We start from the raw sequence: 19,753 nt of genomic DNA on the forward strand, positions 1-19,753 counted from the left end.
CATTTCGTCGAAAAAATGACGTCATTTCACAGTTAAACAGTGAAAATTATCGATATTACCGATTTCTGTTGTTTCAATAAAAATTTAATTTTCTCTTTTTTCTTTGTTTGAAATTCGATCAGGTAATAAAACAATTATTTCATGGATGCTTGGTGCACAGTAAAAACTGTTGTCCCTCGGTATCAGGGCTGACATTTCCAAAGTTTTGACTGTGCACCGCGCATCCATGAAATAACTGTATACTGTAAATGTTTGAAACAGCGATATTATCAGTTTTAATTCACCGATATTTCTCTATAAACCACCGGAAAGCATAAAATAAATAAATAAATATTCACGAAAACATAATGATAAATCCCGAATGTAGTTTACAATTCGTGAAGTCATTTGACGTTGCAACGTCATTTCAGCAAAATAACAATATGCGATTGGTCAATCGAACGAAAATAAGCCCTTGAAAACGCCTAAAAAGTATATTACACAAGTGCAAGATAAAAATATTCGTAATGGTTATATTACATGGGAAACAGAGTATGGCATGTGATAAAATGATATAGAGAATATTTGTTTGATTCGGTGGATTATCGATTTTAATTCACGAGTGATCATAGGAAATATATTTTTTTATGACCTCCTCCGAATCCAACACATTTTCTGTTTATATACATTGTTAAAGAGTTTAACTAAAGAATTTTGCTGGGATAATGACGTCATTTTGTCAAAAATGACGTCATTTCACAGTAAAAGGTGAAAATTATCGATAATAATCACTGCTAATTTCCACTGTTTCAAACAGTGAAATTATCAGTTTTAATTCACTGATATTTCTCTATAAACCATCGGAAAGCATAAAGTAAAATAACAATAATAATTATAGTAGTTATAATAATAATAGTAATAATAATAATGTAAATAATATTAATGGTAACTAAATGAAACTTATAATGATACAAATAATGAAAGTAATAAGTCCGCGATCAAATGACTTGGCTGTCAATTTTAACATTAGTAATTTTAAAGAAAGAATAGAGCACAAGATAGACTGCAGTGTAAATCCAGGGGACGTTACATTCATACACGTCCGTGTATACACAATATGTCGTATGCGTCGTGGGTAGTGTTCATAAAGATGGTACATCATAAATATTTTATAAATATATAACTATGAATTATTATGAAAAAATATTAACTTTGGTATTTATATTTGTTTCTATTTTTTTAAATCTTTATCGTCTTTGAAATAAAGAAATCGTGTTGATAGTGTAAAACCGCCATCTTGAAAATAGGTTATTCTTGAGCCGTGGATTCTGATTGGCTATTCCAATGATAATATTTGCATGCCATAAATAGCCATAAAACTGACATTTCATTTTGTGTCACTTAGTAACACTCATTTTATCAGAACAGAACAGAACAGATCAGAATAGTTTATTTCGACTTAAGCATTTACAGCTCATCGTCACAAACATACATAAGCAATAACAGCATGCGTTACATTTAATAAAAAACATACATCATTTCGAAGAAATATCAATTTAAAGGAATGAAATACAACATGTTTTAGTGAGGATGTCACATGGATGAGGTTAATACATAGTGATTACATAATGTAAAAATGTAGTTTAGTAATTGCAACACGTACACACATAATTATAAGCATATTGTCTTTGTGAAAAATTTATAATTTATCCTACATATAAGACATTTTCTCGCATTTTAAAGCATTTTAAACAAAACATGGCTAGTTTTCTTAGCACTATTTTATTTGAACTATTAAGTAGTTCGATAAACTTGAACATATTTGAGCGAGATCTATAATATTTTGGAATTAATGAATTCCTAACATCAGCATAGTAAGGACATTTAATAACAAAGTGATATTTATCTTCGATATCATTTAGGTTGCATAAAACACATTTTCAATACATACAGGAGAAAGTAGTTTATAATAACATATCGAATTATGATTTATAATATTTACCTGTTTTTGTTGCATTTTTGATCAGCAAAATGATGGTGTCTGTGTCAAAACATTTTTCCGACCAATCTTCATCATATGCGAATGTTCTCTCGAGGGGTTTCTGGCGATCTCTATACTCACGACTCCAACAGAATCCGCGACTCAACAAGCACCTAGCATTTATAGTTTCTATATAGTTGTCTTTTGGTATTTACTTGGGTTGAATATAGTTTCGGGTGAATTATAGACATGGAATGCGTGAGATTGCTTATTCCATTACAATTAAGGGCATTATCAGGGACTTATTGTTCATATTGTGTAACTTTCTCACAGGATTATATCATAGTAAGTATAACCTAAACTGGACCCCATTGGAAATAAGCTTTCGAGCTTTCATGGGCAATCCTAGGTTTTACACTATATTATCCAAGTTATTTCTTTTTACATACTAAGTTTTCCCTAAAGTTGTGAATTTGTTTCTATAATATATCAAATTACTAGTCTGTGCTGAAAATCTGTGATAACAAATATATGTGACATGTTTAACTGTGATAATCAAGCAATATATTATATTCCAGTATAGTCACATTAAATCATATTTTAAGTGTGAGGCAGTTGCTGATCTGTTCCCTTCAAATCTAATTTGAGGTGATACGCTTCCTTAAGACTATTTTTATTGTTTCACTTTTGTGTTCATTTTCTTTGTCAAATCATATCATATATTATTTTATGGCAGTTTTTATACCATAGGTTTTTATCCGCAGCAATCTCACAAATGCCTTTAGTTAAAATTGTTATGTAATTTTGAAAGATAACTTGTATATTATGTGTTTTAAAACCTGAATAAAAATCAATCAATCAATCAATTAAGTTTTCTTCCCCTTAATCTCTGATTTTGGATGCATAACAGTATGGCAACATAAAATATGCGAAGAAATAACGGAACATGTCGTATAACAGTTCTAAAATCTCAACTGTCCCACAAAGTCAAATGCATAGTCAACAAAGATGGTTCAATGTGGGCTTCAAGTCCGAAGGTGCACGCTTCATTCATCATAGAAGTGTTATATGGCCGACATGTATTTGTCCATTTCGATCATCGACATCTTATCGTCGTCATTGACAACTGAAATCCAAATACATATATAGTTTATGTTGTCCCTTTGTACAGCAAATATGCAACCCTGACATAAATAACGTCACATACAACATCGCTAAAACATTATTAGCTTCACTAGTTTCTGCAGTAAACAACTTAAATCGCCATTTTCATTCAATCAGAAATAGTTATTTGGCTACATATAAAACTTAAACCAGTTTGGTTGGTTACAAAATATGTTCTTAATTAGTTATTATTTTCATATAGAAGAAAGGCTCAACACAACAACAGTTTTCGTTAAAAATAAATATGACTTTAGCATACATACATGTAGTAACTGTTTAATAATCTATGATACCCTTTTTATTAAGGGCATTATTTTTATTTGCCATATACCAAACAACAAAACAAGCGCAATGAAAAAAATAAAGCTGGCTTGACGCTATTCGTCCCGCTATATGCGAGTTACGGACTTTACCATTGACCTTTTGTGATCCGCGTCATGCAAAAACATGTGGATATATATGGCCGGTATAGCTTCGGACAGGCCTGAGCAATATTGATGTCTATTCAGGCGCTACCACAACCATTTATTAAGCCACGCAAGGTTGCATACGCGTACAGATCAGCTCCTGGCCAGACTGCTTAGTCTTCATAATTAACCATAATATATATGTGGGACTCAAAGTTTCAAAGTAAAAGTAACAGAGGTATAGCATTGAGAGCAAACTTTAACCAAAATGATTCAAATACCAAGGGGCATCATATTTGGCTAAATGGCCTTTTAAGGGTTAGTGAATTGACAAAAGCATATACGCCGCCGGAAAGTAAACGGTCTGTGATAAAGTCTGGAATATTTTTTGTGTGAATAACCGAGCTAAATAACTTAACTGTATGATAAAGGTTAAACACGTGTTTTCGTCAATTCTTTGAGTTATAAATCGCTTTATTTTATTTGTAAAATAAAAATGAAAACTCTAAAGCTGATTAAGAATTTACTTACGTTCTCGAGCTACGTCGAACCTTTTACCCTCGAATTCGCACTTGTTCTCATTAAACAATACCATGAAGCTAAAGTAAAAATAGCAACACATATCAAAGTTGTGCAAAATATTAAAATAAAAAAATACTATACTTTATCGAGCTGTAACCGTTTAAAATAAAATAGATGCAACCTTAAATGGGGTATTATTGTTCATCAAAATTGTATATTTATATAAAAAAGACTCCCTAAAACTATCTTTAAATGCATTTTAATAGAAAAAAGGAAAACAACCAAGAATAATTTTCACAACCGAGTCGTTTAGAAATATGAAAGAGTTAACTTAAGTTACGAAATTTGTCAGAAGTAAGAACTAACTTAATGTTTAATTAATGTAGAAATCTGAGCAGAATTCACTTACTTTTTGCCCTTGTATTGCACTTGGGCAAACTCTTTCTTCGTATTCTTCGCCTCCTCAATCTGCTTTACGGCTTCCTCGGAGAAGGGGCGCCAAAACTGCTGTGAATCCTGCCACTTCCACCACGGCATCTTGTCTGAATTAAGAATGAGGTGTCTAAGCGGCTCGATCCATTAGTAGTATCAATATACCGATTAACATATTTTGATAAAATTTACGTAAAGTGTATGAAAAAGTATTGCATCAGGGATGTCAGTATAAACAACGGAATCCTTATTCAGAAACCGCCTATGACTACTTACTAGAACAAACAGGTTTCTATAATTTGTTTACTCGGTTATTATCCTTCATACTTATGAACTACATATTACAAAAATAAACATATCTCCGCAGTTTATTAAGTTTATAAAGTGTGTATTTGGATACAGAACCAGCATGAACACAATAATATAGAACAATGTTCCTCTCTTGCAAACACAACACTCATGCCAGCGCAAAAATGATTGACACTTTAATTATCACTATGGATTATTGTGGATTGTGGATCTAAATGTTAGACTTAAAAAGTATGCCTTAAAACATGCGCATTTTTACAACTAACATATTCGATGGCAATTGCAAACATTGTTCATGCATTTACGTGATTTGTTTAACAATTACATTTCCTAATTCTCTCAGGTACTATTTAACGTAAGTTAATTGTGTGAACTATGTGCATGTTTTCTTCAAATTTTTTGAAATAGTTCTGGATGCATCAACGCTTTTCAGCGACATTCCTACGAAAAAAGTTCCAAGTTTGCGTGAGTTACGAATTATTTAACATTGCTGAGAAGCATGATGACCTCAAATGTAGGTGGTGCAAAAAAATTGTAATCGGCAATGGATATAAAAGATTTGAAAGTTGGCGCAGTCAATAAACGTTAACGATCAGAGGTATAATAACACTAAAACATATTGGGGCAGCGTCTTCAATGAAATTGTGCACTAGTGGCATATTAAAGTTGCATAGCCACTAAGGTCCCAATTGTATAGTGTGCATAATTGCTTAACCATGTGACCCTCACCAATGCACAACTTACCAGCATTTCTCTGTCCAGAAGTTGCTCCCGGAGTGGGCTCCGTTGCGCCTCCTCCAAAAGGCATTTGGTCCCTTCCGGGAAAACCCGAGTCGGCCACATTGGCCACAACATGGACTTTGTTTTTCTTGAAATTCGTACTCTCGTTTGTTCTGGAATCTTTTTCCGGTTCCTCTTCATCTGAAGCAGCTCCGGGTTTACGTCCGCTTTGAAGTTTTGCAATTACTTTGACAATAGCATCCTGACGACAGAAATAATACAGCAATTCATAGTGCCAATTCGAATTTTAAGACAAATAATAGTCGGTTCACGTATGCTGATTCAAATGTTAAATCTAATTATTATGTTTATAAACATCATCCTTACCCATGCGATTTTTATAACCAATCACACCTCTTTCAACTGCGATCAATTCTTAAAATTCCATAATAAAAGATAAATATACATATTTCCTTAGTTGCAATTAATTAATACAAATCATTAATGTCCACTACATGTATCAATCATTTATGTTCACTACATGTATCACATGTATAAAATGAGCCTTTCTTTAAACCAATACCTTGTCTTTTCCGTCGCATTTCGCCTCAGACATAACCTCTTTTACGATTTCTTCTGCATCAATGTCCTCGTTTCTGGCCATGGCGGCCTCGACATCGTCACACGCACGAGCGGCAATCACCTGACAAAAAGATTTGTAGTAGAAGGTCGGGTAAGATAACATCCACAAATATTAAACAACATCATTAGTGCACCCATTCTTGCTTATATGCTTATTATGCTGCTTCTATTTCCTTTACTACAAAGGGTTTTGCATATTTGTGTATGTGTATCGTGTTGTTGCATACGTTTATAATAAATCACAATTCGTTGTATGTGAAAAACTAACAACTCATTAATACTTATAGAAGCTAAATGCTGCTCATTGTGAAAAGGTTCCATATGTGTAAGAGCAAAATTAGACTAAGAATGACAACATATCTCACGGTATTGCAGGTGGATGATATAACTTTTAAACAAAACTTTAATATTTGCAACAGATGTCAACATTGTGGAGCATCACAAAATTCGTGTTTTCCATACCTGTCGCCGTTAGACCTACTTTTAATGAAGTAATAACAAAGTCTTTTAATATTGTTGCCATTAAGATAACGTGTTATTCTCTTGGAATATGAGAAGTAAAAGAATTGTGACACAATTTGTTATTATATAATGAGAAGATTATTGAGGGACATTTTATTAAACACGTGGAGCCTTTTTTGTGCTTGCCTGCACTTGGTAAGATTTAGTAATATCTGCCGACCAAACAATGCTTAGAAATAACCCGTTTACTAAACGGTAGGAAAGGACATAGGGAGACAACAGTGACTATTATACAATCGTTCTTTTAAGTCTTACAGTTCATAATCTGAGAGAAGATCACTGTATATTACATGGTAGCGGATATGATTTCCCGCTCTCTGAAAGTCCTCTGCTGAAATCAATTCACCGCCAAATGAATGTTCTGCCAACTCGCGTGCGAATTTTTTATTCTTGTTCTGACCCACCGGGACGCAGTACAGGCTCAACATCTGTTGGCAGTAAATCTTTGCCAACTGTATCAAGTGTTTCTGTATCTGTAAATGACGACATTATTTTTAACGCATTTCTATTCCCTGTTTTAGGCTTATGTTCCACATATTATTCTGGTCACTGCTTAACTTGACAATTCAATAGTATGTTCAGCTTTCTATCGGTGTATGAACTGTCAGAAAAATTACGCCTCATTTGCATACATTACTGCGTTAACGCATAAATAAGCGTAGTTTTGCCCACAATTAATACGCAGATGAAATGCATAAAAATTATATTCAATAAATATAACAACGCTAAGACAAGCGCTATTGCCGGTTATTTTACTACTGTAAAGGCCACAGCGGATTTCAAGTGTCTATTTTTATTACATTTTCTTCGAGTGTCATAGCGATCAAGTTTGCGCGAAACTATGACTTTATTTCGCAATTGACAAATGAAAAGTAAGGTCATTAATATTGAAATATTAACATTAACAACACTGCCGAAGTAGTACGGTAATGAATATTTACTTGGCATACGATTTGGGTTATTTGTGTATTGAAAAAAGCTCACATTTTCGGAATATCCAATCAAAATACAGCGTTAACGCTTAAATGAAACAAGGGGACCATGATGGCCCTGAATCGCTCACCTGACTAACCAAATACAATCCCAACCCAGTTTTCATCAAGATAAACATTCTGACCAAATTTCATAAAGATTGGATGAAAACTGTGACCTCTATTGTTTACACAAGGTTTTTCTAATATTTGACCTATTGACCTAGTTTTTGACCCCAGGTGACCCAAATACAATCCCAACCCAGATTTCATGAAGACAAACATTCTGACCAAATTTCATGAAGATTGGATGAAAACTGTGACCTCTATTGTCTACACAAGGTTTTTCTATTATTTGACCTAGTGACCTAGTTTTTGACCCAAGATGACCCAAATACAATCCCAACCCAGATTTCATCAAGATTAACATTCTGACTAAATTTCATAAAGATTGAATGAAAACTGTGACCTCTACTGTCTGTACAAACCAGGTGAGCTAAAAAGCAAATATATCAGTGATAGACAACGTTTACCACAAAGACAAAAACAGTTGATAAAATTCTAAATTAACATTGCAAACGCAGTCATCAACTTGCACCAAACTTGCACCAGCTCATTAAATTTAATGTATAACGTTTCGAAAAAATGTTAAACATCTAATAAATTGAATTAAATTAAGCTAAAACCATTACATTATAAGAAAGGTATATGAAAGCAGTAGTTGCTTTCAAAGATCCATGTTTGGATGTGTATTTGTGTCAATGAAAACACGAACCTTTTTATTTGCTTTGCCTGCTTCTTCGTCCTCGTTATCGAACGGTTCCTTATCACTGGTAGGGTTGAAGTCAGACAGGACGATCACACGAGGGGCTATTAGGGTATTCTCCCCGACCAGAATCGCTTCACCTGTGCCGCAATGATCAATAAACTGTCAAACAATATCATGTGCTACAATTGTCTCTGAAATTCTCCATTCGACATTTTATCAGTGATGATACTCGACTTTACAAGTACAATACTGTAAAAAAACAGCACATTTCCTGAGTTTTCCGTGTTTTGAAAGTACGCTTATATGCCTGGTGAGTCAGCTAGGATAAACAAGAAATATCTTTAAGAAATATATTTTGCGTTGATGTTAATTGGTTTTGTTATTGACGACGATCGTCAATAGAATCAAAGAGTTATCACTAACGTCGAGGATTCTTTTTCTGTACTATTTTAGCCGCATTTCATCAACATACGTTTCAATAAGAACACACGTTGTTTACGGAGACCCTACTCAGAAAAGTAAACGCCTAACGAAGAGTGGTTTTTAAGAAAGCAAGCTAGGAGATAAAACAGTGATGTGTGTCACTCTGTTGATCTAGTTACAACACCATCATAAGGACGTTCTGACATGAACTACACGTATTACATATTGTTGTCTTAATGGAAATGATCAATCTAATTGATTTGTTTTTAATGACTGGTAGACGGTTTCCAACTTTGTGAATTGCACATGTTACAAGTTGAGTATTTTATAATATATTGTACACAGAAACACTATGCTTACTTTTCCCATCGACGTAGCAGAGGGCGAGAGTCAACGCAGTCAACAGGGGTGTCTTGCCTTCTGGACGGCATTGATCTATTGCAGATAAATCATGCACGTTTTATGTCACAGCGGATTCCATTAATATCCAGCAACAATTCTAGATAAAAATATTAAAAATACTTGTAAGAGATTCTGTCGAACCATGTTTGAATGTGGTGTTCAGTTTATGGAACGCAGCAGACTGCACAGCTTTTATAATCAAAATCATGAAGCACAAGTAATACAAAACACTATTTATGTACCTAATATGCCCCTAATGTCGTCGTACTGCGTGGTGAACGGATGCAGGACCGTGGTGGGGGAGCCGCACATGATCACCGCCAGTCGCTCTTCCAGGCCATGGTTCCAGTTAGCCTTGTCCACCTCTGAAGAGATCAGAGAATGTTATAAACGGTTAAAGACAACATAGACGCAACGCCGAATCCCTGAGAACACATTTCATAATACATAACCAAGAATATTGAAAGAAGGAAACACCACACTTAAAACTTTGGCTTGCTCAGTTGGTAGAGAACCGGACAACACATTTTATGATCGCGGTTTCGACCCCCGGTCCGACCTCATCTGTATAGGGTTTGGTATTGGTCTATGGCCAATGGCCATTCTCCCTTACATGTGATTCCAGGTGCTTAGTTTTTAGTTACTAACATAGGCATGTGTACCAATTCGTGATTAACCGCTGTGATTTGAATTACATAACGTGAACAATGCAAACAATCCATATAAAACAACCAAACATTCAATTTACATAATCTTGTACCTGTACACATTTATGATTTTGACTTTTCAAAACGATGTTATAGTCATTTATTTATTAAATGCATTTTTATTAAGATAAACTATTTATCTAAATGTTCCAAATATGCAAATAAACCTATCATCATGCAACACTATTTAAATTTGGCTCTGCATTATTTCATACACTGGCACTGACCGTCGATAAAGGCGTCTACGAACTTGATAAGCTCCTTGAATGGTTCTCCCTTCATACTCAGCGAGGAGTCGATCACGAGTACCGTGCACGCGGCGGGATTAACGGCGGGGGAAGGTGGGACTGTTAACGATACAAATAAATATTAAACGAACAAAACATCAGCAGCTGCTCCAGCAGAGGAGAAACCTTATTATGAGTACATGGTCCTTCATTTATGGCAAGTAATCAATTGCGTACCAGTCGAACACGGCGCAAAAGCGCTAGAAACACCACAAGAATCTGCAAACACAAATAAAGAAGCACACAAAAATGAATCAAAATTTTGTCACTGCATCAAAAATGTCAATGTTGCTTAAGTACGGAAAAAAAACATACTTAAAAATGTTATGAAATTAAAAAAAAAATTGATAGTTTGTTTTTCGTTCGTTTTGTTATTAGCTTGCAAACAGACAAAGTTACAAACAATGTGGCCGTATCGAGAAACCAAAACGATTAACCGAACAACCTAGTTCTGTTTAATTATTTATGTCATTTATTTCAGATTTCATCTACTTCATTCATTCACAAATTGACATATAATGTGAATACTATGTTAAATGGAGTAATTGTTAACGGCTCTCACAAGTTAAGAGCTTTATAAAAAATATCAGTACGTTATTAATGGTCTATTTTAGAACTACAACTATACAGCTATAGCAATCTCTTCGAGAAGGCCTACCTTTGGTCGCGCCCAAGGACGGACTGTATTGTGGAATCATTCACGTCCACACCGAAAGCTTTCAGCATGTTGATGATGTCCTTCTCTTCCGGCTCCTTTGTAAACAGCGGCTCTCCGGGCAGATCAGCTTGTTTTATCTCTAAAAGGAGGGTAGCAAGTCGATGATGACACACGTGTAAGTATATTTCGAGTATAATTGCAGATGCGTAACAAGGCATTCCGATGTAAAATTTTAGATTCCTGTTATAAAGATACTAATAGTATGAATTAACCCATACAATATCAGCAAGGCTTAATAGGTAAAGCACCATTTAAGATCATATACTTTGCTTTTACTTAAAACGAAGAAGAAGAGCTAGTCACACATTCAATTTGAACTGTAAAGTTTGTTTAGGGTGAGACTATCTCAATCTGGCTTACTGCCCGGCTGACAACACCTGGAGCAAAGCATTCCATCGTATGATGGTTCTGGGTAAGATTGACAACTTGTAAAAATCTGTGGCTGTTTGGGTATTTTTTAAATGGTTCCGTTGGCAAGTTCTAGATAGTCTTGCAACAATACTGAGGTAATCAGGTAAGAAAATGGCGATGTGAATATATCTTTGGAAATGACCTTAACGTTTTCAAAGTATGCAATGTGAGTTCTGCATAGGGCGTTTAGAATGTTACTTACAGATGTAACATATTTTAAAAATTGCATTCTATACATAGATGGTGACGTCACTACGTTATTGTCACCTCTATACCAAGACGCATCACATTCCCCTGGTTTGGGGCATTATGCTTACGCCAAAGTAGTTCTGCCTAGGAATGGAAATGTTAATAATGAAAGAAAAATCGTTTTTAATTGTGTGTTTAACACGAAATGTTGTTTAAGGAAATGCTATTTAATTATGTTTAACTGTGATTTTGAATCTCTTTAAAGACTGTTAGCGATTATCAGAAGCACGATTACTTGACCTACTTTCGCTTTCACTTTTCACTCTTCAAAGATGTGCTACCCACCATGCCTTTCGCGTTAGTACACAGGTCAGTAAGACCGGTGTGTACACAATGTTCAAAATTGTTTCAAGTAGGGCTTTTTGATGAACTTTATGAAAAAAAGTATTCCAACTTTTCTAGTTGGACAAAATTTTTTTAAGAAGGTGGAGAGTATAACAACGGTTGTTGTAAATAAATTCATAGAACTGTTTCATTTGAAGAATGTTTATCAGTGTAAGAAAGATACTCGAAATAAACAAAAATTAAATGTGTGCCGAATATCAGACCCTGGAGGACTATGTAAAACAAAGGAAATGTTCTAATTTATAATTCTTGTACATCTACGACCGATAACATGACTTTCAATAAGCATAGTATTAATTGGAAAGTTTTTTCTTACTATTCCGCAAAATACAAAAGTATTTTACACTAGACTAGTATATCGAAATATTTTGACAAGTCAATAAGCTTGAGTTCGACTTGAATTATTTGATAAACATTTAGAATGTCGTCTACTTACATATACAAGAGTTTGGCTGAACAGGGCGTTGTTAATTTTCTAATAATATATAGTGAATAATTATTACACTGCAAGCATAATGTGTAACTGAGACAGTCACATAAAATGATCGGAGACCATCGGACTACGTCAGCTAGTGTAACAAATGACTGCTTTGTCATAAGTAATCATGAACTTCAAATTATTTATAGGCATTGGCTACATAATAACAACCACTTTCAAACTGAAAACCATAATATGGTGTTATATGATAAACGTCTATACTGCTTAATCTTCCTCAAATAAATCGTCAAATATGTTTTAAGAAATACATGTGTCATTCACTATAGCTGAATGCCAGCCAAAACAACCTCAGCGTTAGAAGCGTTACTAGTATCACAGACTTGTTATGAACAATTGCCACTGTGCATTCACTTGACCAACCCGCTGTTCTTAGAATTATTGCTAATTACAAACCGCAATTCGATGAAATAAAATGCTGACGCCGATCTACAGCTGTAGCATATAATCATTATTCCTGATATGTCATGCTTTTGTTAAACCACATGTTCTGTTAAAGTAAAATGGGTTATGCTCATGAACAATTTACTTAACTTTAAAAAAAAGACGGATTGTGAAGAGAATGTTAATCTAATGATATGCTCGAAACTTAAGTCCATTTAAATGACAATTTGGTATACATTGTTTCAGAAGTTTTTTTTCCATTTTACACAACGATTGATATAAAAAAATATTCACTACGATAAAAATGACTTAAGGTCTTGAATTCCAAAACAAACATAACAAGATCACAGTTTCCCTCGACTAGATTATAAAAATACCTACCCTACCTATATCTAAATCTATAAGTTATAACATTACGGATTTCCTGTGTGGCCGAATAACTGGGTAATGGAGGTAGTAAAGCAATAATCTCTTTCTTTAATCTTTTCACAGACTTGTTTCTTTACCAAATTATCAAAATCATTAATAATTTGGTCTAGATTATTATTATAATTATTATCATTAGAATTATCAGTATAATTAGTATTATGAATATAAATTATATTATCCTTGTCACTATGAATGAACAAAAACTGTCACTGAATTATTATACCGATCGAAAGCTATATGCATGCCATATTGCCTGCACTAGGTCGTATGAAAGTCAGAGGATGATCAGCAAAGATTTTGGAGAAAAAAAACTACCTTGCGCGGCTGTTTGTTGTCATAAAATGACTACTGACGTTGACTTTTGTGGTCACGTGACAGTTTTTTTTTCATTCACAGAGAATGTGAAGTAAATGCATTTGTCAGAATGCTGAACATATTTACCGCATATTCGCTGTCTCTTTGATCTGAAAACATAAATAATAAACTAAGAAATATTTAAGTCACGAGAATACCAATTAATATATTTATGATATACATGAATATTGACTGACATATTTTCTATGAATGATCAATAGACTTCATATTTAAATAATTACGAACGCACGGTACCTTTTCGACTTCTTTCCGGTAGTGTTCCGCGTATCAGCCGGCTCTGTGGGGACGGTGTGCGCCGGATTTCCGGATTGAAGACTGACCACGTTAGCTCCTCCTCCGTGTTTTAATCCATTCTTTTCAAGGGATTTCAGAATTTTCTGTATGCCGTCGATCTTTTCAGAAAGAAGAGCCTGAGCTTCATTCCTCTTCAGGGATTTCAGATCGTCTTGTATTGCGTCCATTTTTGCAGACAGCTGTGCCTGGGTTTCTTCTATATTGTCTAAAATAGTCTTTTGGTTCATCTGCTCCTTGCGTATTGCCACAAGACAGTCTTTTATAGTTTTTAACTCCCTATCTTCGTCTGCAGTATCACCCTTGATAGACGTTCGCCAGTTTCTTACGCTCATTCTTTTGTTTTCTTATACTCTTGGCAAATTGCGTGTGTGTCCTTAAAATAATAAAAGTAATATTTCTTGATCTGTATCTGAAATGTTCAAGGCGTTTTCGATTGTTTTTGCAAGATATATTATCAATGAACAATAATTTGCGCGAAAGTACCCAGGGTCCGTATTAGCAAAGCTCAACGTGAATAACTTACACAACTCGCGTGACCTACTCTTCATCGATCAGACCCGATTCAATGCTGAAATGTTCATGGAGTAAAGGGCATTTTCCCTGCAAAGTTCATGAACCTCGGTAACATAATTCAGCAACACGTATGAACACAAATCTTACCGTTTTTGTCGTTACGTTATGCATCAAAACTTACTGTCCAGCGCCTTTTTAAAACTTTATTTACATACATTTCAACTGGCCGACATTTTAAACACACGAGTGATTGAATTGGTCCAACGCGAAGGTGTGTCTTTACTACTGAAGATTTCATACTGGAATCGGGCCTGATCGATGAAAAGTAGGTCACGCGAGATGTGTATCGTGATATTTCTTAAAATCTGACCCAGCAATTGTATTTGTTTTACAAGATATGTATATTTCCAGAAATGAAATTCATATATTCGTGCAATACGACCATGTTCATGGAAATTTGATAGTGAATTCAGAGAAGTTTAATTTTCGTTCTAATTTGATTATGTTTGATTCAAAATGATGTTTTTACTAATTAATAGCATAGGCACGCGCTTACCACCTGTGGTATTCGCATAATGGACTACATGTAGTTTAAATCCATTTAAAATATGTACTCGTTTTGCACACTTGTGTAAGCAGCTATATGAATGATACTATAACAGATCATGAAATATGTTACCTCACATAGAATATCATGTATTTATTATACCTTAATTATCAGTTGTGTTACATTTTCCTTCGCACGTAAACAGTTTGGTCTTAATACGATGATTGACAAAAACAAGAGCTGTCTCCATAGGATAACATATCTATGCCCCCGACAAAACGCTTTGATAGTTGTGTAAGGCTGCGGCGTCAGCTTAATAACAGAACAGATTTTTGAAACCTAAATGCCGACCCTAACTTCAAGGTCATGGCCACAGGGGTCAAGATTTGTGTGTGTCTGGAAAGATCTTTTCCATATACACATGCATACAAAATATAAAGGTTATACTTTAAGACACATAAATTCATATTAGCATTATTCGAAACCTAAACGCAGATTTCGAAACCTAAACGCGGACCCTTAGTTCGAGGTTAAGGTGAAAGGGCCCAACATTTGTGTGCGTATGGAAAGGTCTTGTCCATATACACATGCATACCAAATATGAAGGTACGTCTTATGAGCATTTTTCGAAACCTAAACGCGGACCCTAAGTTCAAGATGAAGGTGAAAGGGGTAAATATTTGTGTGCGTATGGAAAGGCCTTGTCCATATATAGATGCATACCAAATATGAAGGTTACATCTGAAGCTACATAGAAGTTATGAGCATTTTAAGAAACCTCAACGAAAATTGCGAAACCTAAACGCGGACCCTAAGTTCAAGGTGAAGGTGAAAGGGGTCAAAATGTGTGTGCCTATGAAAAGGCCTTGTCCATTACACATGCTTACCAAATATGAAGTTACATCTGAAGTGACATAGAAGTTGTGAGCATTTGTCGAAGCCTAAATGCAGATTTCGAAACCTTAACGCGGATCATAAGTTCAAGGTCAAGGTCAAAGGGGTCAAATTTTGTGTGCGTATGGAAAGGCCTTGTCCATATACACATGCATACCAAATATCAATGTTACATCTGAAGTGACATAGAAGTTATGAGCATTTTTCGAAACCTAAACGCGGACCCTAAGTATAAGGTCAATGTCAAAGGGGTCAAAATTTGAGTGCGTATGGAAAGAACTTGTTCATATACACATGCATACTAAATATCAAGGTTACATCTGAAGCGACATAGAAGTTATGAGCATTTTTCGAAACCTAAACGCAGATTTCAAAACCTTAACGCGGGCCCTAAGTTCAAGGGCAAGGTCAAAGGGGTCAAAATTTGTGTGCGTATGGAAAGAACTTGTCCATATACACATGCATACCAAATGTGAAGGTTACATCTGAAGCAACATGGAAGTTATGAGCATTTTTCAAAAAAATGTGACGGACAGACAGACATACAGGCAGACAGACAGACGGATAGACAGACAGACGGACAGTACGATCACTATATGCCCACCTTCGGGGGCATAAAAATAATATTATCCAGACTCACCCATTTCTGGTGTAAAGTGGTAATATTTAAAATCCATTAATTATCTGATGTGCAAATATTGAAACATACATAAATATAGAAAGGTGGGGAAAACGTGATGGTAACCCAAAAGAATTGCTATTTTCAAATATTTGGAATTCCAAGTAATACTAATTTTAAATGTTGACCAATTGTTATTACTGAGAACTAATATATGTATGCCATCAATAAATATTTATCATATTTACATAATATATTAACCTTTACAGGCCTTTACATGTTTGATTTAAAAAGCATCCTGGTCTATACAATGAACGAGTTAAATCCCATAAATTCATAATCTTTAAAATATATTATTATTTTGAAAAGTCTAGCACATATTTTCCGTTTTTTATTTATGGTAATACCTGGTTAATATAATTTTCTAGACAAAATACTGACCAATACCTACAGTATTATAGTGAAATCGAAACAAGGAACATTTTAAGATCATGGTCAAATCGAAACAAGAAGCATTTCTTAGTATGTTGATATAAATATATTAAATATATACATTGTTTGACGAATCTAAATATAAATATTATAATATGGTATTTAATTAAAACAGTAGAATACCTACATAAACGCGTTTCCCTTAGTTAAGAAGTAAATGCTTACTGATTAAACAAAATATAATATATCCCGAATCGAGTCGTAATTACGGTGGCATAGAGGGGACATTCACTTCTCTTGTTTTTTAAATTGCTCTCGTCTTGTGAATTCACTTCTCTTGTGTTTTTTTAAATTGCTCTCGTCTTTTTTCTATCTCGTGGCAACGACATAGCTTACACGTGGCCACGAGATAGAAAAAAGAGGAGAGCAAAACTAAATAAAAGCGGAGTGCAATTAAAAAAAGAGCGGTGCAGTAAATAAAGGCAGAGTGCATTAAATAAATGAGGAGAGAATTTTCGTCATCGTGAGATCCCGAGTTAGTCAGCCAATCAAATTTTGCGTAACATGTGTAAATATTCTGTACGCATATATATAGCTGGTCAAAGCAGGCAAGAATCTTATATAAATTCATATAACATAACATACTACTATTAGTACTACTATTACTACTACTACTACAGCTGTTGTTGTTGTTGTTGCTGCTGTTACTACTACTACTACTACTACTACTACTACTACTACTACTACTACTTCTACTACTACTACTACTACTACTATTACTACTACTACTACTACTATTACTACCACTATGTCTACTACTACTACTACTACTACTACTATTACTACTACTACTACTACTATTACTACCACTACGTCTACTACTACTACTACTACTACTACTACTACTACTACTACTACTACTACTACTACTACTACTACTACTACTGCTACTACTACTTCTTCTACTTCTTCTACTACTACTACTACTACTACTACTACTACTACTACTACTACTACTACTACTACTACTACTACGACTACTACCACTACTACTACTACTACTACTACTACAACAACAACAACTACTACTACTACTACTACTACTACCACTACTACTATTATTACTACCATCGCTACTGATGTTACTGCTCCTCCTCCTCCTCCCCCTACTACTACTACTACTGCTACTGCTACTGCTGCTGTTGTCCGGTCGTCCGTCGGTCGCCCATCCAGCGTCGTCCGTCGGTCGTCCCTCGTTCAAACATCGGTCGTCCGTCGGTCGTCGTCCATCGGTCGGTCGTCGGTCGTCCGTTGGTCGTCGTCGAAGTGGTAGTCGTAGTAGTTGTAGTAGTAGTAGTAGTCCGTCCTCCGGTCGTCGTCCGTCGGTCGTCCATCCGGCGTCGTCCGTCGGTCGTCCGTCCTCCGGTCGTCCGTCGGTCGCCTATCCAGCGTCGTCCGTCGGTCGTCCCTCGTTCAAACATCGGTCGTCCGTCGGTCGTCGTCCATCGGTCGGTCGTCGGTCGTCCGTTGGTCGTCCGTCGTCGTCGTCGAAGTAGGTAGTCGTAGTAGTTGTAGTAGTAGTAGTAAAAGAAGTATCAGTAGTTGTCGTAGTAGTAGTAGTAGTAGTAGTAGTAGTAGTAGTAGTAGTAGTAGTAGTAGTAGTAGTAGGAGTAGTAGTAGTAGTAGTAGAAGTAGTAGTAGTAGTAGTAGTTGTAGTAGTAGTAGTAGTAGTAGTAGTAGTAGTAATAGTAGTAGTAGTAGTAGTAGAAGAAGTAGTAGTAGTAGTAGTAGTAGTAGAAGTAGTAGTAGTAGTAGTAGTAGTAGTAGTAGTAGTAGTAGTAGTAGTAGTAGTAGTAGAATAAGTAGTAGTAGCAGTAGTTGTAGTTGCAGCAGCAGTAGTAGTAGTAGTAGTAGTAGTAGTAGTAGTAGTAGTAGAAGTAGTAGAAGTAGAAGTAGTACTAGTAGCAGTAGTAGTAGTAGTAGTAGTAGTAGTAGTAGTAGTTGTTGTAGTAGTAGTAGTAGTAGTAGTAGTAGTAGTAGTAGTAGTAGTAGTAGTAGTAGTAGTAGTAGTAGTAGTAGTAGTAACAGAATCAACAACAACAACAGCAGCAGTAGTAGTAACAGTCATAGTAGTACTAATAGTAGTATGTTATGTTATATCAGAGCCTTGCCTGCTTTGACCAGCTATATATATGCGTAATGAATATTTACACGTGTTGCGCAACATATGATCGGCTGACTAACTCGGGATCTCGAGATGACGAAAATTCTCTCCTCTTTTATTTAATGCACTCTGCCTTTATTTACTGCACCGCTCTTTTTTTAATTGTACGCCGCTTTTATTTAGTTTTGCACTCCTCTTTTTTCTATCTCGTGGCCACGACATAGCTAACTCGTGGCCACGAGATAGAAAAAAGAGGAGAGCAATTTAAAAAAAGAGAAGCACCGCTCTTTTTTTAATTGTACGCCGCTTTTATTTAGTTTTGCACTCCTCTTTTTTCTATCTCGTGGCCACGACATAGCTAACTCGTGGCCACAAGATAGAAAAAAGAGGAGAGCAATTTAAAAAAAGAGAAGTGAATGTCACCTCTATGCCACCGTACGTAATCAATGTCAACCCCGATCCTAAATGTAGTTCTTCTAGTTTCGATTTCAATTCCAATTCAGTTGTCGAATATATTTTTAAATTTTACCAATAATTAAACTTCATGGTTACTCTATTGATCAAAAAAGCTTGCTTAATTTGATTTTACCAAATTTGCCAAATTTTTAATAAGGTTATTATTTAATGTTTTATTCTTTCCGAAAAC

The 19,753-nt window shown here is 35.1% G+C and overlaps 1 protein-coding gene across 1 annotated transcript; it reads right to left on the reverse strand.

The window, feature by feature from the left end:
- Positions 1-1,412: 1,412 nt before the first annotated feature.
- LOC127875969 (uncharacterized) lies at positions 1,413-14,004 on the reverse strand. The gene is made up of 13 exons (XM_052420756.1): positions 13,879-14,004; positions 13,711-13,733; positions 10,896-11,034; positions 10,178-10,297; positions 9,486-9,608; positions 9,202-9,276; positions 8,425-8,555; positions 6,969-7,151; positions 6,098-6,217; positions 5,539-5,776; positions 4,463-4,595; positions 4,063-4,130; positions 1,413-3,086 (listed from the first exon to the last, which is right to left on the reverse strand). Exons 3-13 carry the CDS (start codon positions 10,933-10,935, stop codon positions 3,025-3,027), a joined length of 1,293 nt encoding a protein of 430 aa, XP_052276716.1. The 5' UTR covers positions 10,936-11,034; positions 13,711-13,733; positions 13,879-14,004; the 3' UTR covers positions 1,413-3,024.
- Positions 14,005-19,753: the final 5,749 nt, after the last annotated feature.

Source organism: Dreissena polymorpha, chromosome 4, assembly GCF_020536995.1.
Source record: "Dreissena polymorpha isolate Duluth1 chromosome 4, UMN_Dpol_1.0, whole genome shotgun sequence".
Classification (NCBI taxonomy): domain Eukaryota; kingdom Metazoa; phylum Mollusca; class Bivalvia; order Myida; family Dreissenidae; genus Dreissena; species Dreissena polymorpha.